This window comes from Stigmatopora nigra, chromosome 10 (genome assembly GCF_051989575.1).
Source record: "Stigmatopora nigra isolate UIUO_SnigA chromosome 10, RoL_Snig_1.1, whole genome shotgun sequence".
Classification (NCBI taxonomy): Eukaryota; Metazoa; Chordata; class Actinopteri; order Syngnathiformes; family Syngnathidae; genus Stigmatopora; species Stigmatopora nigra.
Window position 1 is genome coordinate 10,174,564 of NC_135517.1, and position 26,061 is coordinate 10,200,624.

The 26,061-nt window shown below is 40.1% G+C and overlaps 1 protein-coding gene across 2 annotated transcripts in view; it reads right to left on the bottom strand.

Annotated features, from left to right (window-relative positions):
* Nucleotides 1-24,645, bottom strand: part of plxna1b (plexin A1b) — a 121,265-nt gene extending 96,620 nt beyond the window's left edge. For both annotated transcript variants that reach the window (XM_077725419.1, XM_077725418.1), the window contains exons 1-2: nucleotides 24,483-24,645; nucleotides 1,338-2,778 (exon numbers count right to left, since the gene is read on the bottom strand). In XM_077725419.1, coding sequence (XP_077581545.1) covers nucleotides 1,338-2,519 — 1,182 coding nt within the window. In that variant the 5' untranslated portion in view covers nucleotides 2,520-2,778; nucleotides 24,483-24,645. The remainder of the gene's footprint in view (nucleotides 1-1,337; nucleotides 2,779-24,482) is intronic.
* Nucleotides 24,646-26,061: the final 1,416 nt, after the last annotated feature.

The following is a 26,061-nucleotide window of genomic DNA, read 5'->3' on the forward strand; positions in this document are numbered from 1 at the left end:
AACCGGGATCGGGCTTCACTGCTTTCATACAGCATAGCCATTCTGTTCATTACATTACATCAACATTTCTGCAAGCTTGAAAAGAATACTAAACGTGTATTATCTTTGGTAGACAAAAAATCATTTAAAGCTTAGAAGAATATTAAGTAAATTGATTAAAGACTAGATGGATTATTACAAAAAATAGTTGGTCATTATAGCAAATCTATATATATATATATCAAAGTTTAAGCAGTAACAAGTGGGTCAACAAAGCTTGTTTTTAAATGACCTGATTGTAATGCTACGTATGAGCCAAGCTCACTGGACACACATGAATAAAATATGAGGTCAGAGTAATCAGCCTCACGATACAAGATGGCCAAGCATTCATCACAGCAGACACTATAGTTTTCATGGATGAGAGCGCACGGCGCAAGACCTGAGCATCTAAATAGCCCTGTGTTGCATATAGATCTCACACTATTCACGCTCTGCCCTGTCTATATTTACACTTCAATACTTTAAAGACAGACACTAAAGAATATGCCACATTTTGAAAGTGCAAAGGTCCAATTGAAATAAATGAGATCCTGTTTTCGTAATCCGATTTTTTTTTTTATGTGATAGGCCATAGGAAAATTGACCAAAAAAAGAAGAGACAACCATTGAACTGGAAACCTGGTTACTTTACAATGGGTTTGATGTGAAGAGGGGGAAATGAGGGTGAAAGGGTCTTGGCAAGGTCTTTCACATTGCTTACACTTAAGTAAAACACACCTGATCTCAGGCGAATGAATGGAGAGAAAAGATGCGGTTACTTGAGAGCATACTCCTCTTACTTACACCATTGTCTATGCTTAATAGGCAAAGAGGCCTTCGAGTGACTACGAAGAACCCTTGCATTTAAAAAAAAATGCTTTCTAAGGTATTTTAATTCTAACGTGTAACATGAGCATATCGGTGGGGATGAATAGAAAAGTTTCTATATGTGAATTGGCTTAAGAATCAAGAAAGGTGACAGAGTAACTACACACAAAATGAAAATATTAAATAAGAATTAAAGCAGCAGTAACTTGGGCAATGATTTTCTAAAGAAGTAGAAAAATAGTATCTGGTTTCTTGAGTACAAATTGACATAAATTGTCAAAGATTACAGGTTGTCAAACATGCCAATAATTTTGATAATCGGGTGTGAGTTCCAAAAAGTATATTGTCTTATGTTTTGTTGGGGGGAAAAATATAAATACAAAAATAATTTAAATAATCCCATCCCTTAAAATGTGAAAGGAATTAATGTTTTTTTTCTCACACAAATGTTAGTCTTTGACAGCAAACCAATGTTTAAAATCACTTACTGAGTTGATGCATGCCAGTTCCTTGTTGAGAAGCCATGGTAAGGAGAGCTTCCCATCTCCCTTGTAACAAGACTGAATCCTCTCCTTGATTTTCTCTTTTATTCTTCTTAGGGTGAATAGGCAGAGTGCTGACTCTTTGGGTGGTTTGGCACGATTCTTCTGACCCTGAGAAAAGACTGTGAAAAGGATGTCTTCATTCTCAGAGATTCCCAGAGAGTTTGCCAGTTGACGGCCTGGTCGGGCCAAGTAGGCATCTTGAACCAGGCGGTACTCAACACCATCTTTGGTACAGCCAATGGGGAACTCAACATATGAATAAAATTTGGGGTCATCAACGCAGAGACGCACAATTTTGGAGGTGAAGAACTGCTCACCGCTGGCATCTGGAGAAGTGAGTTGTGTATCGAGCTGCATGGTAAGATAATATACAAATTGTTCACTGCTAAAGCTGTAAACATAATATATGTCAAAAGCAGGGAACTTGGACAAAGTATCAGATGGAATCTTGAGTTGAGAGGATACAAATTCATCTTGATAAACAAAGCTGAACATGTCTGCATTTTCTTCGTTCTCCATTAATTTACGGCTGGAAAGGGTTGGGAAGTACTCGGACTTGCCATCGATGGGCGTGCCAATAAACAGCTTGCTTGTTTGACTATGAGGAGAGCTAATAATGACTCCGGACATGGTTCCCGACTCAGCGACACTGGAAAGGTAGTGTTCCTTTCGATGGTGAGGTTCACCCAGCTTGAAAAGGTCATCCAGACGTAGAAATTGGCAAATACCCTGCGAAGTACTACCACATGCAATGAGGCGATTCTGGGCATAATCTATGAGGAGAAGCTTGTTCACATTGGGTGTCTGGGCCAAATCATGAGGGCACGATTGGACACTCGGTGGAGGATAACATTTTTCATTGTCCACTACTGGTCCAGTCATGTGGCTACGGAGCTTAGTCAGGTTGCTGGAAAGCTTGAAAATCCAATTGACTGCTCCTACATAGACCTCTCCGGTTTTGTTATGAATGGTCAAATGTGTGAGCCCCCACTCGGCAGGTGTGAAACGTTTAAAAGTTGGCGGTTGGCCTCCACACAAGGATGATGTCATGATTAGTAGAAGCCCAAACGCAGGAAACAGGTTCCCCAGAACAGGGGAAACTGTTGATCGAGCTTGAGAGCACATGGTTGGGCTGTCCAAAGGAGAAGCTTTGGGGGAGGGGGTAGGAGAAAGGAAGGTGGAAGGGTGCAAGCGCTGAGACTTGCCTACCAAGTCGGAGATTTTAAGTCTTTTTCGTCTACTGTCAAGGAACAATGATAAACATGTAGCCAAGACAGAAGGAAATGAAGTTGGGAAGGCAACACTTCTATTGATCCACTGTCCTGTTGACTGCGTTGCACACCATCATCAGGAACATCATCCACTGAGGAATGTGGCGTGAGGCCTGGAAGGCAGAGAGAAAAACACTGTTAGTGACTGAGGAACATTTCCTATTGATTATGCATCAAGCATGGAGGGGGCTTAAAGGCTCACAAATTAAACAGACAAAATGAGGAAGAAAAAAAGCTGACATTTGCCACCGTGATGAATTAATGATATCAAATCAAGTCTGGAAGGCAAATGTGTGTTGGCATTTAATTATGAAGGAAGATAGCAGGGGAGGCATAAGCCAATTATTGAAGACTCTGTACATCTAGTATAAGGCTTTTTGGTATGAGTAATGGACACAACATTAAAATCAGTAATATTTTATAACTTCAATTAGAAGAGGCAAATGTTTGATAAAGTGCCACTAGCCATTGTCACATTGGAAAACAATTAATAGCCAAGTCTACTGTCAAGGTATGAATGGGGTCAACAAAATATTTATTAGCCCTTAATTAAATGTTTTTTTAAAGAGTCATCACCAATGAGGCTCAATACAATCAGTTTTGAAACATGCTATAGATATAGTTATCAATATAGATACATCACTATATGGATGGTTGCTGCCATCACATTGCTTAAACTCAACTGAACATATTCCTGATGTTTTCTACAGCAGAACATTCTATTCAAAATAGCTAGTGCAAGCTTCCTAAAAAAACTGGTGGAGCATCAGAAATAACAAGACATTTTAACTTTAAAACGTACAATTGATGGTATGTGCGAGTGAGGTGGTGCAAACGCAGTCTTAGTACTTTAAAAAGCCCATTCCATTCGAAGTGAACAGAAATCTTCAAATGCTAATTATGATAAAATAATTATGCTTAGATGAACACCACAGTCCCACAGAAGCCATGCTTCAATTTCACCTTGACTAACAAAGTGTCTCCACAAAGTGTTTTATGAACACTTCAAATCAGAAAATATAAGAATTATTATGTACTCCGAGAAGGTAAGGGAGGGGAAAAACATGACATCGAAGATAACCAAATGGAGTCTTGGGCTTACACCTCCTGCTCAGGAGCAAGGCTATCCATCTATCAATCAATCAAGGAGAAGGTCATTTTGTCAGTTAACCAGGCTCAGAGCAGTAAATGTGTCTTTTCGAATGTGCATTTCTTTTCCTACATACATGATGAGCAAGTATGGAAAACAATATTGCTTTGTCGTTACAAGCATCAGGCAAATGAGTCATTGTATTAACTTGGACAATAAATAAAATTAGGAAACTGAACTACAAGTGTTAAGAAAAGAGCCCATCGTGGCATTGGGAATATATAGTTACTATGCCAATGGCCCTGAAGATGTTATCACATCAAGTAGAAGCATTGTAAAAGAGCAGTAAAGGATTAAGTTGATTGGTTGCTCTTTTCACTGGCAAGGCACCTCGCTATGTCATCACAAACCATGAGCTTTGATGAGGGTTGCGGAGTGAGGTGAAGAAATACAGAGAAAGCTTAAAGGGTCATTGCCATGATCCTAGATAATTTTGTTTGCTTTGACAGTACTGGGAATCCTGCGAGTAGGCAATGGTTTAGGGCAAGTGATGAGGCTCCAGTGATCCTTGCGAGAAAAGTCGGGGTCATCGCTCCCTCTTTCCCGTTTCCTCAAACCTGTCTACTCAGATAATGGTCGTTGCTCACCCTGTTGCAGTGCTGATTTATTGCCAGTGGCATATCAATTACAGCATTCACAACGAGGGGAGAAAAAGAGGAGGAGAAGGTTATGCTGGAGAGATGATCATGATGATGAGGAAGGGCGACAAACTCTCTGCCCTCTGCACTGCAACGGAGCATCTGGATCAAGTTTGGTATATAGGGACATTAAGTGCAAAAGATGACCTAAGTAGACTTGGCAACCGAAATTATAGTGGTATGACAAAGAAATAGATATTTCTCAAACATGTTCATATCTCAGAAATGTAATTGCTACCATAGTACTCGACCTTGGGTGGTGGTATAAAATCGACCACTTTGTGTATAAATGAATGAATTTATACTAAGTTTGTTAAAAAAAGAACACTTGTCTGCATATATTAACATATAGAACATCACAGTATTTCACTCAATGTATTTGTACCCTATAGCGTAATATTTGACCAAAAAAAAAATAAGACGCTCCGAAAATGAATGCAAATTCTAAACACACAGACGCAGTGTCTCAACTCAATTATTCATCCCTACCACAGCATATTTGGAGAGCTGTTTGCTAAAAAAAATGACATAGGACATCCATTGGACACACTCCAACCCACACACTCCCTCAGCACACTGCATGTGTGTATGCATGTTTGCATAGATACCATTCATGACCAAGTCTGCATTAAAAACAAATATGGCTCTTGAGAAAGAAATCCACTCGAGAGAGAGTAGATTTACCATTGGGAGGAAAGGAAGAAGGGTAAAGGATAAAATGGCAAAAGGAGGCGGTAGGATGTGGGGATAGTGGTATGGTGATGGGGGGGACATGGTTGTAGAGGAGGTAAAAAAGTAAGGGGTTCAGTGGGGGGGGGGGGGGGGGGGCAATCCCTGAAGCCATAATCCTCTACCGGGTTTGCCTAATCTCACAGTCACTATCTGCACATAGAAAGAATGGATTACCTTCCCCCCAAACACTGATGTGTAGATGACAGAGGGAGAAAATAAAATCCCTAGACAGAAAAACAATTGTGTATTAAAAATAATAATACAGAGAAATCAACAAGAAGTGGGTTATTTTTTCAACTGTTTGTATAAAATCTTCAATCTAATTCTACCAAAGATGAATGACAAAATAATTTTAGGTCAATATACTGTATGTCCCATACAGAAGTCTATTTCAAAGAAAGACGGCTTATGACAGGATGGGACTGTAAAACATTTAGCGCCCAATAAAGTAATACTTGAAAACTGCGACAAAGCCCTTACTCTGGCAACACAGGATTAACAGAAAATGACCGGAAGACTATCAACAATCATCCAAACCCATCTGTCGTACAGTTTTTCCATTTCGATGTATGTTTTAATAGCCTCTTAAAGACCGTTTCTAGGATATCTACTGTATTTGCAGAACAGTCAGGCATCAAATGTTAAGTAAAATCTGGTAAACATCAAATGTTGGACATTTCCAAAGAATAGTTTTCACAATGAGGTAAAATATTCCAGGTGCCAAAACCAACTGTCATTTTGTTGTATTCCAATCATACAAGGTATAAATGTAATTTTAAAAAAGATAGAGGGGCTGGGGCTGTAAAACAGGAAAAAGAAATAAGAGTGGACAGAGCTACTGTCAGTGGCTTCCGCGTGACAGCGCCACCTCGGAGGGGAAAAACACATTTGGACAATGTCGGCAGGCCGGATTAAAAGACCTAGTGGGCCGGATGTGGCCCGCGGGCCGTAGTTTGCCCATGTCTAGTCTATACTAATGATTTCCAAATTGAATTAATTACTTTGGCTACATATAGCCCCCCTTTATTCTAGTGGCCCATGTATATGAGCCTTCATAAGGACACTAGTGCGGTAATGTACAAGCCCAGTGGCTGGATTAGAAAAAAGTGTGTGGACAATTGTTTCTTGTGCATGTGTTCTCATGTGACAAGTGACAGCTGCTGGCTGACCAAAGGCCATTGAGAGTCTGGGCACTAAATCACACATGTATGCACACTTGCACACTCCTATTTTGCCATTTTGGCATAGCAACGTATCCCATGAAATGTTGAATAAATGACAGCAGAACCTGCTTAACATACAATAACAAAATTGTTATTGCATTGGGAGGCAGATATGGTTCAACAGCAGGAAGCAGAATAAAGAGAACCTGACACATACACCCCCACACACTTAACACCGCGGTAACACTCTTGTGTCGGCTCTGTTAATATGACCACTGACCCCAAGTCAGCCTCAATCAGGAATGCAGAGGGAATATGTTGCGGACACACCTCATTGTGGAATTCATCACCTCCAATGTATCTACACTGTACAACCAGATGTAAAAGATAATCTGTGACGTTCACATGTGCCTGCATAGTTTTGTGTGCATGTCAAACCTTTTAAATTTCATGTTCATTTTAATGGCCCTAGTATTTCTCAGACGCTTGTTTGGGTAGTCTTTGCCTGATTTGGCTCATAGACACGGAGTTCAAATTCTCTTGGGCAGAGAGCTGTTGTGGTTGCAATACTACCTGGCAAGAAGACACACTGTTTTCATATACATCTTTATATGGACTTCTATCCCCTGTGGCGCCTCACTTCAAGTCTCTTATCCTCATGTATCCTTTAAATCTCTTATCATCATAGATCCTTTTTCTTTTGTACCACACACATTTCTTCGCAGTGCATTCAACAGTCTCCACTTTTTGCAAGAAATGAAGATAAACAGTTTTTCACTTTGTGTTTGCCTTCATTTCATGGATGACTGACTGTCTCACTTGACTATTACAGTTTAATTTTAACTCCATTGTTTGTACAACAAAGTTCTTACGCTTTGTAATTATTTTTTGGTTCTGTTATGTAAACTTTATTAGAAGACTCATTCATGGGTCTTCTGAGCTGCTTGTCCTCAGAGGGTGCTTGAGCCTCTCGCAACTACCTAAACACAGGAGCTGGTGAATGCCATCATGAGAAGAAAGATTGATAGGCAGATTGTTTCAACGGTTATTTGTGCCCATTCTACATCCACCCCACATTCAGTCGACACAAAACGATACATGGTCAGATTAGTGGTTCACGTTTTAATCTCTGTACTAGGTTTTCTCTGTGTGACAAATCCTCTGTCTGTGTAAATGTATGTGTCTGTGTCAGAGTGTGAAAAAGGTGGGTAAAATGTAGGTCAAGGCCAGATAAAGCTTGCTATGATTCATACATACAATAGTAGCATACCAAGTCCAACTGAACCATTACTGTTGACTAGTCTCACATGACGGTCTTTCACTGTGTACTAAAAGTATAATAAATTTAGCATCCCACACTAACTGCACAGAATTTAAACAGACGAAAAGCAGACAAAAGCAAGTTTGTAGAGATGTCAGAAAACAAAGCTCTCATATAATTCTAAGGGAGACGACTAAAATTACCAGGACAAGTAACAGTTGTTTTCCCAATCAAGTCAAACCTCCTCAAGTTCACATACACAAAATGATTATCAACACATGGCAAGAAAAGAAGGGCCGCAGGATAGAAGCTGCATGCAAACATTCCTGTGTACTTTAAATGACAGTATATGGTTATGTCACTTGAAACATGCATCGACATGGCAGCTGATTACTTAAATAAACATTAAAGAATCATTGCACAATTAAGGCCAACCACAAACTGTGTTGCTTTCTAAAAAAAACTATTCACGCCTCCAACAATGCTGTAGGCTGAGCTTCCAAAGCTGGTTGGATAGGTTTTAGAATGTGAAAAAAATTGTTATGACAGCTTTACTTTCTGAAAGTAGCACTGAAAATAAATATATTTAATAAATGTAGATAAAGCCATGACTAAGAATACATTATCATTTTCTATAAACCCTCGCAGGGCAATTTAGACTGTCCAATCAGCCTACCACGCACATTTTTGGTATGTGGGAGTAAACTGGAGTACCTGGAGAAAACCCACGCAGGCCCAGGGAGAACATGCAAACTACACACTGGTGGACCAACCTGGCTTTGAACCCAGGTTCTCAACTGTGAGGCCAATGCGCTAACCACTCAGTCACCAAGCCGCCGAATTCCTGTACCCTGATATTTTAATGATGCCATAAATGTCGCCTCTCCTTTTAGATTGAATGTTTTCTAAGTGTGAGCCTTGGGGTAAAAATCTTTGGCAGCAAACGCACGGTCAACTTGCCCTCGGAGCACACTAAAGTTGTAACTCAATGCCTTTTATGGTGTATACTTCTATTAATAGTTGACCTACACATTCCACAAAAAGGGTTTAAGTCCAGTCTTGTTCAGGTCCATAGATACACCCGAGCACACATAATATGCTTGTTTATTTTCAAATAGACAATGCGTACAATACGATATGATAACTAATTTCTTCAGGATGAAAACCGGACTTGTTAATGGGCTTAATTTTAAATGGTGCACAATCAGCTAGTAGACCATTCCCCTGACTCTAGAATATATTGCATACTGCAAACTGCTACTGCATGAGTACAAATAGCACCATGGCAAAATTAAATGAAAGTGTTACACTGAGTAATGCATAGCAAATGGAAATTATGTCCAATGTCTGAATGGCTTTCAAGCAAATGAAGCTTATCCTTGTCATTTGTTTTAAGTCTGTCAATTCTTAAGACTGAGGGTTTAAAAAAATCGAACCAAAAGATATTTGATGACCAATAATAAGTGTTTTTGAAGACGAGGCATATTTGACATTAAATACAACAAGATACCATCACTTTGGAATAAAATTTCTTACAAATAACAATGCAAACAGGTATTATTTACAAATGCAAAATACTATTAATTATTTTATTTCACATTGTTTTGTGCAGAAGCGGTGTTAGAAATATTAACTGACGCGTATGGAGTTTCATCCATATATTCTTTTACTTATCCTATCCGGCATCATTGGAAAGCTGGAGCCTCTCACAGCTGACTATGTGAAAGGGCAGGCAACACTAAGAATTGATAGCCAGGATAGGACATGGACTACATACGTAGAGTCACCGTGTGGCAGTCAACTCCAGATTGCTGGCACCAAAGTCAGCTCTATGTAAAACATGGTCAAATGTGCATAATGTTTACAGGAAGGACTCATACAAATTAATGCCAAAAGAAAAAAGGGCAGAAATGGTAGTTGAGAGGAAAGGATGCAAAATAATGGAATGAAAGTAGGCGAAAGATGAGAAGAGTCAATGATACCTTTTCAGATAGGCCGCCATGCAGAACGGGTGGAATGAAGAGAGATAAGAGCAGAACATTCTGTGCATATTTAGCTTTTCCCTCTACACAATGTAGGTAACTGAGTGACTGTCAATTACCTGGACAACTTTTGACTTCTCGAAGTACTTTTGCAGTCTTAGTCCATCATGTGGACAATGCATAACTTGTCAGTAACAAAAGCATCAATTGTGATTTAATTGAAAGCAGTGATTTTACAAACAAAACTACCAAATAAGAACACCGTCAGCTTATTAAACATGTCTGGGTGAGTGGTTTTAAAAGACAAAATTAGCAAGAGTAACTTTTGTGAGGTGCCAGCCATTTCTCGGCACAAATCCCAAACAAAAGGGAGCGGGCCTACAGGTCAGTCCAGAAAGACAAGTAATTTCACCATTGTGAGTCACATTTAAGGTGGGGAAAGATGGATACGCCAAAAAGCGTCTCAAAGTGTCCGTAGTTGTAGGAGCGGAGAGGTGATTGATCAGTGTTTGTTACCCTGTCAAAACGAGAGCAGCAATGGGGTAATAAAAAGTAAGAGGCTAATATATGTAAAACAAAGCTTGTCTCCCAATAAAACCTCAGAAGTACCAATTTGTGTGGGACAGTATTGCCTAGGAAAATGGACAATAGACTTAAAGAACAAACAAGGGAAACATGTTGGAAGGAATAATGTGAGCAGAGGGGAAAAGCGATAAGGCGGGACTAGTAGGAGCAGAGATAGATAAGAGTGAGAGGAGAAAGTGAAAGGAATTCCAGTGGAAAATGCTTTCCCTCTCTCCATTCTCTACCAGCCACCAGGATGTATTCCATATTTTCGACACAACACAAACAGATGAAGTGCCTGCCATATTACGTTGGTCCTCAGAGACCACTGCTAATCATAATTCCAAAAGCTATCAGTTTGTTCTTCCACTCCTATAGTAGGTGCAAATGTGATGTGTTTTTAGAAACAGTACTGTGTAATGCATTTAGTCATGGGCCGGTTACTAGGAAAGGTTTATAAAACAGTTCAAAGTTTGATGTGTAAGATTTTACTGAGATGTTACGCATTTCAATGAAAATCACATTCAAAGAAAAGCACCAACTTTACAGAAATTGAAAACACCAAAAAGTGTCATTGGTATAAGTGGGTATTGACCTCTTATTTGAAAACCATTGTTTCGTAATGAAATTGAATGTTCTCCGTTGCAGCAACCCAATCCACTTTCCTCTGCAGGTCATTTGACCCCTTCCTCTATGTTTTCAGAATGGCTTCCAGGGTCATTGGTCAGATCAGTCTCATAAAAAAAAAAAAAGATGTGAGAGATTTGTCAATTAGGAAAGGTTCACTACCATGGCAACACCAAAAATGAGGCACATATCTTCAAACCAGAATGAGCTCTAAAAGAATCGTTGGATTTAAAGATGAAGAGAGCTCATTTTGTGCAAAACCTGCATGTAACAGGAATGTAATATCACCCTGCCTGTCTTTTCAAACAAGAAACAGAAAGACAATACATTTGGTTTCTGGTGTTTGTATGAGGAAACTGCCATTGTCAAAGACTATTAAGAAGTCATAGAAGGTTGCCTTATTGGCACCCTTGAAAATCAAGCCCCTTTATAAGCCGATTTGTTTGAGGCGCAGGGAGGCCTTGTGTGTGTGTGTTGCGGGTTGAATGAGAACAAGACTAAAAGAGATCAAGAGATTATGCTGCGCACCCATTAATGCAAAAACGATCATCCAAAAACTTGAAACCGTTAACATGAATGTAAAATCCTGAAAGGTCTTAATTCCAAAAGCTACCCACAAACATTTGTTTTTGTTTTCAACACCCAGAGATAACAGAAAAACCTTTGACCATACACATACATAGTGCACAACATTTTTTTCTGCATACAATGTTGCGACAAAGGATGCCTCAGGTGCCTCATCCAGCAATTATGACTCCATGAGGCCTAAATCAAGCCTCACAGTTGAATTTTCTAAAATGGGTCACTGGACTGCCACTATTGCAGTGTATGTGTTTGGATAAACTGCTTTTTCAGTTCAATCATGTCCGATTTCCAGCTGCATGTGGTTTCTAATATGAGCTTAGACAAGAAACTGTTCTTGTCCCCCTCGCTATCTCTCTCTAGAAAGTTTAAAGCATGTTTGTGATTAGCAGAAACTGTAGATGTGGTCTGTCAGTAAAATTACTAACGACATGTTTATTAGGAAGTGGTTGTTGTGGTCTGATAAAAAAAGGTTAGTTTGATGATAGTAGCTATGAGGATTTGTTGGTAGTTATTCCAATTATGTAATAGAAATAAGCACACTCTGGGAGACATTTCTCAACATTTTTTGCAACTTGGGCAAGACTGTCAATCACTGCCACCCCATCTCAAGAGGCATGGGTTGTATTGAATGGACTGGAAGATGTCTCCAGGGGTATGAGATATGTATAAGCTGCAAATATAAAATGCATCACATAAGATACACCCACAGGTTATAGAAAATAATGTAAATAAATTATATAAAAGTAAGCTTAAAATAATAAGGATAGATTCTGTGTTTCAACTTTTAGGTGAGAAAAGCCTAAACTGGTAGCAGCAAATCAAAGTTGAATCATACATTGACTGTCAACATTGACACTGGTTGCGCGTGTAAACAAGCCTCACATCACAAACAGACAAGGGGCTGGGTCTTTACCACAGTGGCGCCGGAGCAGGGCCGGCGGGTAGCAGCAGCTACCAATTAAGAGTGGTTGGCTGAGCAGCTATAGTTAGTGCTAGAGCTGCAAGGCAGAGGAGAATAGGGCAACATGTCTGACACCATGCCTGTATGTGTGCATGTTACTGACAGCCCTGGAGCAACAGACCAGACCCCCAGTTCAAGTCTTGCTGACTCAGACTCAACACATCCCGTCTGGCTGCAACACTGCAATAGCAGCAGACTATGGGGAAAGAGCAATTTGCTTTATGTCTTTGTGACTTTCCTTTCTTAACTCAGTTGAAATACAAACTGGCCCTACACACAGACATTTTTACGTTAGGTGTATTTGCTCATTCAGGTGACTCTTGAAATATATTAAATATGCCTGATGACTGTTTAAGAGGCTTGGCCTGGGCCCTACGTATTAGCATGCCAGTTAATCCTATTGTTGTTGTCACTGGAAACAAAGTAGCACACTTTAAGGATGTAAAATTATTGCTCTTCTGTATGTGTCTTATCAGCCACAACTGTCCTTCACATTTCAAGTTTTTAAACAATAAATAAAATTAACTTTCTTCTCGTGTGATTATCATAGACATTATCATAAGAACAATTTGTCCCCATCTTTGCCATGTTATGCAGATGAAAGGAGACCACTAACATAATTTCATAATACATAATACCTTACACATCCTCTTTCCAGTCATTTTCAAAATTCCTGTCTTTTGTGATTTTCAATACATGCACAACACAGTTATTATTTTGCATTTGCAGTCTATAGAGGCATTGTTATTTTGTTTGTGTGCTCTTTTCTGTTTCCCAAATGTTTACCTCTGCATAATACTAGCCCAGCCTTGGAGAATCAGAACAATTAAAGTCTGATCCACCATGTGGGTTGTTCTTTTCTGGGTCGCTATAATTGTGATTTCAGTTTTAGAATCATTTCCTTCCAAAATGCTTCAACATCATCCTTAAATTAAACACTATTCCTTTCTGGGTGAATGGCATAAATTGCCTTGCTGGCAGCCACAATTGGATTGGTTTTCCTGAATCAAATCAGATCTACTTTACTAAAGACCAAGACTATACCCTGGACTGTTCTCGTGACAATGGTGATTGGCCATCACAACCACAAGGAAAGCAGCTATGTGAACCACAATTCTAAGATTACCCAAGACTTACAGCACCCATACTCCAGGGCGTTTTCCCAAAAAGGCACTAACTAGGCCATCTGTGGTATGATATATTTCCACAATCTGCTTCAATGAATGATCAACATTCCTAACCTAATCAAAATTAGTATAGGAAGATGCCGTGGAATTCTAATAGATATAATGTTGCTCAAAAAAATTTCAGCAAGTGCAATGAGTGATGATGTGCAAAACCTGTGCAGATTTTCATTACAAGAACTCAACAGTCAGACAGTGAGAGCAGATGAGTGCACTGTGCACCCTCCACGCGTTTCCTCCGTGCCAGTCTTGCTCCAAAAGAGGAAAATTGAGAAATGGAGAGTACTTTGAATGTGTCTATATGGAAGGGGGCATGCTATCCCCTGGCAGGATCCCTGGGACACAGCGGAGGGCAGGGTTCAACCACTGAAGGAGAAGCTGCGTGCTTCGCAGTCAATTAGCGGCTCGCATTTACACAACAAATGGGGCGCCCACGTTTTTCCAGCTCTCATGGGTGCGTGAACACCACTCACGAGTATATCCACTCAGCGCTCATCAACACACGCCAACGCAAGGTCAAAGAAATCGGCAGGTGGGACGGTAAGAGAGACAGAGCAAGAGGCCAGCTATCTCTTGGAGTGCTACTCCACTATTACTAACTTGGTGTCTGTATCCACCACACAAGCAGGAATAGCAATGAATTTACTATGGCTACAACATATTGCAGCTGTGCTTACTGATATTTTTGTATCCAAACATAACCAATGCTCTCTCATATTAATAAATAACAAAAATAACTCCCAACTTTCTCATATTGCACAAAAAAGAAACACACTTGTAGTAACTGTCAAATGTATGGGGAATTGGAAATTATTTCTGGCTCAAGGCATGGAAGTCCATGAGTTCACAGCCAATCAATTTAACATTACATGGAGGTTAATAGGTTAACTGTGAAAATATTCAAGTTGGTCATGATTTGAGCACTTAAATATAATCTAATGTTCTGCAGTCACATTGTTGTAGCACCAGTTTGTTGAATGGGGCAACAGGGCTTGATAATTATATGATAGTAAAAATTTCAGGTGAATTCTAGTAATTACCTGTGAGTGTATTTGATTAGTCAAACACAAGATTAAATGTGAGTAACAACTGCTATTCAGATCACCTTTACCGACTCTACTTTTTATTGGACGTTCTAAAGTAAATAGAAATCTATCTATTGTAAAATGAAAAGAATGACTAAATTTGGATCTAAACACACACAAATATGAGGCTATTTCAATCATCATCCAGAATTGTTATACTGTCAAATAAAGTTGGATTTATCATTATAATCCATGCATTAAAAATCCAAATGATAATCCAGATTGGTCAATAACAAAAAAAAACAATAACTGGGCCTTATTTTTGTATTTCCCCATAACACCTAGCCCTAGGCAGAGGTGATGTCAAGGACAACATGCAATAAATCATGAACTGATATTGCGGGTTGAAACGGACTTAGACAGCACAGAATCATAATCTCTGTCCATCCTTAGCACCCCTGCTCCTCCCAGCCATCTGTTATTCTCTTCCATTACCATTCGAGTGAGAACTCACTTGTTCGCAGGAAGAATATCTAAGTTTAGGTGTTATTAAGGAAGAAAAACTTCACAAACGACACTGTACATCCACATCTAATAAACAGGTGGTTGGTTTCCTACTTTGGTGGCAATCCACTCTCGACCCTCTCTACCCACTCATCTGTTTAAATATCAATTCAGTGTGAGCAATTATTGGTGAAATAAAACTGATGCCAAGTAGATGAAAGGCGACCTGCGCCAAGCAGCGTCACCTTGTTTCCTATTCCTCCATCTGTGCTTTGAATTGGCCTGTTAAATCACTCGGTCAGGCCCCTTGATTGGTTGACCTCTCTGCATGATTAAATAGCCATTTTCATCAGATCCTCAAAATCAGAATGACAGCATGAACAAGAAGATACAGGCTCACTAGTTAAGGAGGTGTAAGAGCTCAGAAAATGGGAGCTTTTCACACTTATGATGGCAAACCTTTGGGAAGGAAGTCAAGTGATATAAGTACAAGACTTGCTTGTTTTAGATATTCATTTATAATTTAATAAAATAAGATAAGATCCAGTAATGTCAGGACTACAGTTTAGGCTGAATAATAATTCAGATGCTGTTACCATGGGTATCGTGTTCTTGTTTTAATGTGCAGTGTTATTAGCTGAATGAGGGTCCATGTTAAAATAAACCAATCACTAAGAATAGAGGCATAAATTGGACATACGTTCCTTTTCCTTGTACTTTGCACTATTGTGTTTATCTTAATGTATGCAATGATCAGGAGAAAAGTCTCCCATCTTGTTGCATGATGTTCAAGGACAATAAATGGCGTTATATTCTATTCTATTAAAAGGGTAAGAATAGTGAGGAAACCATATTTTCCACTTTTCTTTAGAATGAATCTCTATTACATATTTTGCTTTGCTTCATTTCTCACGTTCTTCTATTTTACCCACCCCACCTCCAACACGAGTAGGTCTGTCTCATTAGGCACGTTATTATTGGCTTGTTGCTCAACCTCTGAGTGTGCCAATTCTACCACGTTCCCTCCCTAACTTTTCTGTTGTCTGATTTCAGCAGCTGTGCCTATCTGAGTTGAAGTCTCCATGGTCATTTTGTTCAGATTTCCCTATTCCCGCCCTTCGGAAATCTAAATATCCTCAACGCTTTTATGTTGATGCGGCTACGGGCAGGCTGGGAGATGGGCTACTTGTTAAAAATGTGCCTGTATTGCAGCCAAGTTTTGACTGAAGCACTGATTGCCAAGGGCAGGATGAGATGTGCCTCTTGACTATAAAAAACACACGGCTTGGAGTTTTACAAGAACCTGCCTTTAACTTATAACATTTTTAGTTTGGGGGTTAGACTAAGGCACAAATTTGTGACATACTAGCAAATATTTTTTTCATCCAAACACTGTCATTGTTTCAATAAAGGCAGCGTGTTGCTTTACAGAGCCAAGTCAAGTTACAGTGAGCTAAACGAGTCACAGCACATTCCTTTGGATGCACTGAAAATCAGGAGAAAATCTACATCTTGATGATGCAAAGAGTGAAATCAACCCTGGGAGAAAGATGTGTGAAGAGAAAGGAATAAACTCCTCCCAGCTGCTACGCATCAGCACATCACTCTAGTCACAAGTTACACACCCCATTTCATCCGGAATGCAGTGGAGCGGCGAGGCATATCGCTGCAGCATTCCACTATGTTTGCTGACTGCTTTGCTGCGAGCTCAGTCACCTTGTCAGTCACAGAAAACTACACGGGGAGAAGAAGACGTAAGGGCAAAAATGTAAATAAGTGCCAAGAAACATTTGAAAACCTTGCTAACTACTGATGAATAGGTATAATTAAAACTTAGATGTAGGCAACTACAAAATGAATGACTCTTAGCATGCAATCCCAGGCCACAGCTGACATCATAATAGAACATTGTGTGGCTTATACCAACACCAACCTAAATACCCAGCCCCCACAATACAGCTCAGTGACTCACCCATAACTGCTCAGGGCCCTGCCAATAAAAAACGCTCTTGGTTAAATTCCACCTTTAAACAAGGGATCAGTCTAACCTTTGACCCGCTCTAGCTCTAACTCTCCTCATAGATCTATAGCATCTTTCTTCAACTACTCTTTGCCTAAAAAAGTAACCCCTCACCCTCTCCCACCAGTCCACCATTGTCTGGCCTAGGGTACTTATTCCCAGAGCCTCCTGCTCTGCATGCTTCACCCCAGCAGGAGGTCAGGAACGGATAGAAGACTTAAGAGCCCTCCCGGGAATTGCGCTGTTGTAGAATTGCGGCAACTCAAGTCTGCTGAAGGAATTAGGCCTGAACATCAACACAGTTTTAAACAACATGGTGCATGCAGTGTGGTTTGCTTAACTAGCTTTGGAAGGAAGGAAAGGGAGGGGAACATGTTTTATGGTCCGAGAGCACATGTTTCCACTAAACCAAGTAAAAGAAATATTTCTGGTGTGTGGCGTTAGATGTTTAACGAAGGTGGACTGACCTTTTGCAATAATATTGAGAAGATTTATAAAGTGAAATATTTGGGAAGGTAACGTGTGTAATAGCGCGTGTGTCAGACATTTAACACTGAAGAGGTTAGCCCAAAAGTTAGAAAAAAAGTTCTGGATGCACATTGCTGAAACCCAATGATGTGGCACAATACCACGACACAATGGACGACCGAATTGGCGGGCTACTCATCACTTGTCCCTCCTTAAACATCCTTGAAAGGAGCACAAAAGAAGATGACAATGAGGCTATAGAAAAAAAAGCACTGCAAGACATGTACAAGTACATGTTGCTTTGGTAAGATCTCTAGGCACTTTTGAACATCACCAGTCAAAAGAAGGACTTTGAGATTAAGCAAAATATACAGCACCGGGATCTAAGGGTCATTTTGGTGGATGTGTCCATAACTAATACAGAATATCTAGATGCAAAGGAATATATTTTTTAAAAAGATTGAACAAATGAACGGCTACTTGTGATTAATGTGACTTGCCGGGAGAAACACTAGCTGTTTGCCTGATTCCCTTTAAATCTCCTCTACTGTGATAGTTCCCTTACATTAGACACGAGTACGTTAAGTTAGCATCCTGTATATGTTCGTCTTACGCACATCAATGAGCGCACACTGATGATGTGTTGCTTAACTCAATGCAAATACATGCACGTGCCACACCACATTTCTCGCTCCCTTAGACACATTCACGCACATACGTACGTACAGACACTCATTAACAAGCCAAACATGCCTGAAGAGGCAGACAAACTCTAGTGAGTAAGGTAAACAACCAGTAGGCTCCATCAGCTGAATGTTCAGAATATATCTCAGCATCAGCAACACACTCTGAGCAGATGACAACGGCATGTGGGTCCAGACATCCATTTATAAGATACTGTAAAGTCTCCTCTCAATCAGCGGATTCTGACATTTGGCAAGGACAACCAAGAAAGACATACGTTATTGCTATGACGGACGGATAAAGCCTTTAACTTATTTTAAGCCCCCAAAAAATATTCTATAATGAAACACATCAGTGAAGAACTAAGTGTTTTAGTTCATTTTATCTGACAATGTTAATGTCATGTTTAAGGAAAGATACCAACTATATTGTCAATCTATATTTAATAGATTTAGCTGATGACAATTTGTATCAATATCCTTTCATAAATTACAGGCAATCTCCATGGGAACTCAACATGAGAGGGTAATTTCTCATAAACAGTATCAGATTACACAAATGATAGCATTTACTACAGGAAGGACTTTGTGATCAATGCGAACGTACAGATCTTCTGCAGTAGAGAAAATGCAATAAGGGAAGCTGTTATTTTTTATGTGGCTGCAAAAAGAGGGGGACCCAAAGCAGCCAGCATGACTCAGAGTCTGAAGAGATGGACAGAATGCTGACGAGTGTGTTAGCATGCAAGTGATAGAGCCTTGAAGCACTGAGGCTGCGCACACAAGCTGCAGGTGGCAGTTGGATTTCTAGTGGAGGCCATCGGGTCAGGAGGAAAGAGTCAATACTGACTCTTAGCAACTTCAGGCACAATATTCACTTTATCTGCGACTAGATCTCAGTGTTGACATGCCGAGGAATGAGATTCCAACACACCCAATCACAGTGTGCCTTGGTTTTGAATTACTAACTTAACTTTCAAATTCATCACTTAAGGTTGTAGAACATGACGATCCAAAATTTCCGGGAAGGATCCTGAAGAGACAATGCTTGACTTCACACAAGACATCAGCATATTGTGCAATAGTCTCTTGGTTTATGGAAAACAATGTACACAGCCGTGGTGCCCCATCAGAGCCTGCAAGGCCCTCTTTGCTGGCCTAAAAAATATCTGAATCATAGACTGATGTTAATTATATTATGTCCATGAATACTTAAATAATTCCAGATCGTTTGTCATCTTCGTTTCATTGCTTTCCCTCTGGTTATGTTGCCTTCAAACTGTGTTTTTAAACATGTATTTAAGTATTTACATTTCAGCCATTATTCTGAACTGTCATTTCGGGGTAATGACTGAAACACACAGATAATCTGTATGACAGAGTAGTTGAAATCTTCTTGAGCAAAGAAGGGAGGATGGATTTTGCGTACAAATAAAAATGTTTTGGTTGAGTAAATGGTTCAGTAAATAATTTGACTAAAATATGGCTATATTCAGAATCCTGAAATATTTATGAGGTTATTATTAATGGTTATTTTGTATGTGTCGCAGCTGTGGCTGCAGTAAAGGATTTAGTCATAAAATAGTTATTGAGGGTTGGATTGACTCAGATGGAGCACTACTGAAGGCCTAGGTGTGAAATGCATGGCACGCCACTGGTGTACAGTGAACAATTTACGTTAGCTGATGCCCACTATTTTATTTATTGCTTTAACTTTGCTTGATACAATTGTTGTTTTGAAGTATATGAACAAATGTGAGGTTGCCCAAAATCTCAGAACAGATTGCATTCAGATTGACAGGTTTAACTACATTAGAAAAGTGCTATATAATTGATATTCATACACATTTTAACTAACCTTATCCTGCTTAAATGTAAAACAATCACAATGCCTAAAATTTGAAGCAAACAACCAATTAATCTTGTAAATTTGGTACCTCAATGGGCCTACGCAGATTTGAGTGGAGGTGGATACTATTTTCAATTTGCAGCCAGATTAGCAGGCACCTTTTTGATACTGTCAGCACAGTAGAGAGATGTTTCTCTTCCAAATCATCTTGAGTGAGGGACCTTTCTACTATCTGCTTCAAACAGCGTCCCCCTTAGCTGAGCAGCTGTCACTTTCAGCAGGCACTATTGAGGAAGGAAGCGAGGAAGGGGTCCTTTGAAGGAATGGTTAAAAGTGGGTGATAAAAATAAACTGGGACAGGAGAGAAAATTAATTATACATAACAGACAGTTCACTTGGCTGAGCAAGACTGAGACAGAAAAATATAAAAAAATAAAAACGATGGATGCCCTCCTCTGGCGTTCATATTTGAGCTGTCCTTACAGTGGTTTTCTTTTTTTTTTCTTCTTTTGCCTGAAATAGGTGATTAAAAGTAAACTGGAATAAATATTTTTTTATATTTTTAAAATACCCACCAGGTCTAAGCCTTCAAAAATGTTACTGTTTTTTTTTACAGTCTTAAAAGTTGCTCCTGCTTGGCACTGATGAGCATTTATATATTGTGAGTCCACCTGCACACTTACTCTGAGAAATAATTTGTAATTTTCCAGTATTTTGCAGTTCAGTGCCGCACACTGACTCAAATCTTAATCCCAGCTCTTTATTTGGTTGAAATGGAGGTCATTCCTATTCGAACAGTCAGTCAAGACAGGCCCGCCAGGTATTGGCGAGTGAGTTTATTTCATATTAGGGGCTTGTCAACTGGAGAGGTGTTAGCACTAAATGAGATGTGTGTCTGTGTGTACGTGCGAGGTGCAGGTTTTTTTGGGGTGTGTGTTGTGTACGGGGGTATATACACGGCCTTCAGTTCAGCTACTATTCCCTCTGTTGTTTTTTTTTTTATATTGTTGCTGCAGCATGGATTCTTGCCTCGAGGTACCAGGCAAAACCCTGCAGAGACTCAAGAAACCACTCCAACAGAGGGAAAATAAAAATGTCCATGGCACATAAGGTAAGGACAAAATAGGAAGCTTAAAAGAGAGAGAATGTGCACCAACAAACAAGAACATCACATGTTAGTAAGGTGTAGCACACAGACATCACTTATCCCAATTATGCTGTCATACTGTTTGGGCTTTTTGCAATTTGCCTTAAAAAAATGGCCTATTGTCGCCCACAGGTTTGATTACATATCAACAGGTCACAGACATAATGTCAATCAATCAAGAACATTTTGAGTTTGAGATTGATTTATTTCATGAAAGGACAATACTTAGCAAAATAATACATTTGCAGGTACTAAGCAAGCCAAGCCTTAACATATATTGTGTTTGATTAATAAGTAGTTGCCCTAATAGCAACATGTATAATGAGCACAGGAATTATCTTTGAACTTCCATTGCAGAAAATGTCATCAATCAGCATTCCTTAATGCCAAATTCAGATGCATGGGGAAAAAATGTCATACACCAGTTGTGATGTGAGAGAGGATAAAACATTCAAACTGAGCTGATGCTGATATAGACTCCAATTTTGGTTTGAGTACACAATGTGAATGTCTCTTCGTGTACTAAGAGCCATACAGCAAAATCATTTTTTTCCAGAAGCACATGAGAAAAACGGTGCATCATATGATAGAATTTTTAGAGTACGAAGTGAACTAGTCAAAGGGGAGGCAGCGTTGCTGGCTGTAAAAAAGGGGGATCTCTACGTATAACTCGACAAGCGCGAGAGCAGCAGAAACGAAAGGATCGAGAGAGTGGGCAAAAGCAAGGGAAAGGCACGGGGGAGGGAGGTAGGCGCTCCTGACAGAATGCAGGGAGAGCAAAACATAAAGTACGAAGGGAAGAAGACGTGAAGAAATCCTGAGTGGCAGCATGAGGTCGGAAGAACAACACAGGAAGGGAGGTTGAGGGAGAAGGATGACGTCGTTCATTTGGCTTTGGAATGTGGTACAGTTGTGCAATTTGGAAAAGGAGGCGGCTCTTTACAAATACACTTTGATACCACAGTATACATATTGGCCTTACATTTAAGAAATGAGCCAAAGTTGCCGACAACCTGAAGGAAATTATTCCTCAGACAAGGACAGCTCCATTGCTTTGCCATCCATTTACAATCCAATTAGACTTTAAATATCCTGCTCAGTGAATTCTCTGGAGGAATGCATTGAGAGGGGGTGAATGGGGGACAACCACACAAAAGCAGAAGCACAGGGGTGCAAAGTGCACATGTCAGCAAGAATTCCAAAGTTTGGACATCACAGATTGAGCCTCCCAACGCCAGCAGACAGGCCGGATAGATGGTGCCGGCTTTGAAAATTCATGACACTGCTGCTCTATTGTGGGCAGATTTGTATCGTAATTAGGCAAGATGAAGTCAAATTGCTTGTCATTTTCTGGCTGGGTTGCAGGAATCATGTAAATGCCATGCAAGGTTGCAGATCTGGGTTACGATTGCAGATAGCGACAGTATACACATTCATTGGAGGCAATTAGGAATTAGGATTTACAAGCAGGGATGACATTTGAAAATGGAAAAAGAAGAGCAACAACAACATACGGACTCTTATTAGAAGTTAAATTTGTTCGGATGAAACAATGAGAGTGGAAAGCTTCAATGATTTCTTTGTTCAACCTCTGAAACTATTGTTCCTTCCTTCACGCTCAACTTGAAAAAAATAACACATGGACTCGGAATGCTTTGAATAGGGTAGCTTATGCTGGAGAGAGGAGTGGATGTCAAAACTGATTGAATTCCCACCTGTATGATTGGGAATGTTCTTGGCACCCGGGTTGTTCCCTGCTGGGAAATGCAACAAGACCAGTACCAAAATAGGCAACGTTCTGTTGGATTTGTTGTCTTTTAGTTGGTAGTGGGTTTTTTTTAAAGCCAATCCAGCAAGATCCTGCTGAATTTGTTGGGATTTGGCAAAGAATTAAGCATATGTTAGATTCTGATAAGTAACTCAAATGTAAATCTTCACTCTGGCTTAATGGGCAGAATTAGGCACTTAAAATGTTCAATCGGCTACAGTCGGTTACCCTGCAAGACTCCCCTATTTAACTCATTGCTTGCCATTGACAACAATAGACTTCCAAATCATTCTGATCTCCCAGTCAAAACGAATTGGACTTCTCGCACTGTCAACGTCAGCAATTAAAAAAAAACCATAAGCACCAAAAAAAGTCACACTTGCAAGAATAGAAACTTAATTTTCATGACATTTCAAATAACAGTTAAATTGCTACATTTTAAAGACTAATTAGGCGTTGTATTTGAATAAAAGGAGTGAGAACCCCACCGTGCAATGAGTATCGCTGCCAGGCTTTGCGCGCACACGCACAAACACGCGCACGTACACAAAAAAACACGCGCGCGTACATAACAGACACGCACATTCACACAAAACACGCGCACGTACATAACAGACACGCGCATTCACACAAAACACACGCACGTACATAACAGACGCACACAAAACACACGCACGCGCACGTACACACGCGCAAACGCACAGACTCCGCTCGCTGTCATCTCAATTACTGTGAAAAAAACAACACATTACACATTCGAACCACACCTCCCACAATTCAACGCCGTACCAACACGACTTTAATTATTTCAAATCTAATAATCCTATTGATTTAGGGTGGAGACAGCGAGCGCCGAAAGCCGGCAATGGGCTTCATCCCCGATGGGCATTTGAGGCATCCTTTAGGTTGGAAACCGCAAAGAAATCAACAAACTACATACTTGGGGATGTCTCACACAGGTGACACAATTGTCCAACCTGTAATTATGCATGGATGTGGAAGCGCCCGTGCTGGCATTCCGACAGCCGGCGAGCCTTGCTAGCTCCTCCGTGTCAACAAACATCACCCCGGGAGCCTCCTCTTTGCTCCACAGCAACATTTTTCACGGCAGGAAAAAAGTCCATCGTGACCCCCAGACTGCCCGTCGCCTCTAAAACCCTGCAGGACAACCCTAAACGAATGAAGTTTGGAGATCTAAAAAGAGTCATTTTGCTTCTTCGGCTTCCGCGACAGTGACCACACACTCCTAATAGACTTGGCTTGTTGGACCTCGTGTCCATTTCCACGCCTGGTTCTCTCAGGCGCGCCCTGCATTTCAAACGAGGATCGAGGAAGGGGGGAATAGGGGCAAGTAAGGAACGAGTGGGGGTCTGATTAAAAGCTATTCATTCCCAGACGCTCAAACTCAATCCACCAGCCGGCTTCGATGACTTAAAAAATGGGGGAAAAAAGACGCGGATGTTGTTGCCTAACGAGTTCCACGCGTGAGTTTTGACGGCGACTTACCGGTGTCAAGTGATCCGTAGTGGTGGAGTCCTCGCCATGGTTTAAATTCCAAAAGTTGGAGACATTTCCACTCGGGTCACGGAGTAACGCTGACTCTCGCTCCGGCGGCTCGCTGCGTGTGACTGGAGAGAAGAGGAATGCAGCTCCGGCTCCACGCGGATGGGGGAGGAAGAGGGGAGAAAGAGGGGAGGAGTGCCAGGAGGTGGCTTGAGAGTGAGTACGCGTGCAGTGACTCACTATGGCTCATAGAGGGCGCTCATGCTTAGTGACTGGGTTCATTTTTAGCCCTTAATTCAAACAAAACCAATAAATAATATCAAAACATGGCGTCCATATTTGTTAAATTCACATCTTGCATCGTGTAGGTCACAATTTTAACATTTGGTGTTGAAAATTTGTTTTTTTATAGCATTTAAATCACTTCCTGCCATTGACAACAATAGATGTCTAATTCTTTAAGCTATGGAATGGACTTTGGAAGCTCATCTTTCAATCCTGTTGACAGGGTTAGATGTCTGATTCATTTTGACTGAGCGGCCTAACAGCAAATGATCGGACGTCAAAATGGATTGGACGTCTGGCGGTAACAATGGCTGCAAAAGACTGACATTTAACATCAAGGGTGGGCAAACCAGTCCTTGAGAGATTTCTGCAGAAAACAAGAAGCACCCGACTGCAATCCATTGATTGCACTTGTAGGACACCAGATTGGTGATTGGAATAGTTTTCCCACCCCCGAAGTAAAGAAACTCACATCTTAAAGCCAAACATCATAACTGAGTGTATACCATTCTGTCAACCATGTTTATTTATTCATTTGGGTTATTTTTAAACCAGTATAATTGGTTAGTTGATATCCATTTTCCTGAATAATGTTGTCATTTGTATTCTAAATAATTAATTCACTGAGTTGCCAGTTTGAATAGATGCAATTCTGCTTACATTATCATAACTATTAAGCATTCCAGTAGTGAACATTCATCTATAGAATATGACAGGAGACAAAAACTGTAACATGTCAAACATCATGAGAAACCCTTTTTCAAAAGTGTCATAAAATGAATATTTCAAACTATATTTACTCAGTATATGTCTTTTTATTTTATTTATGGCATTCAAATTAAATTAGTCCCAGATGACTAATAATGATTTTTTCGAATAGAACACAAAACAACTACCTATCCATATCTATCCATTTTTTATACATCAATGTCTGTGGTTTATTCAGGCTATCAAATCAAAGGTAACTACTTTGAAGTGAATGTGGAAAAACCCAAAAATCAGGGCTTGGACCCACCATCAAATGTCCTCCTTGTTTGAAAGTCAAGCATAAGTGGACTAAAACCCCTGGATGTGAAATTACTGACCAGCACAGTTTTTAAGTGAAATTGCCACTGCCCAATGACTAAACATAGTATCGTGCAATGAAGCGAGCTTGCATTCGTTAAACTCTCCCCTCCAAATATTCTTCTCAATCCACAGCACCCATGTAGCAATGCCATCCTAAACAGACTCAATCTCATGACCACATGCCTTCACTGGTCAAATGCCAAGTTCACTAGGCAGTAGGTTCTAAACC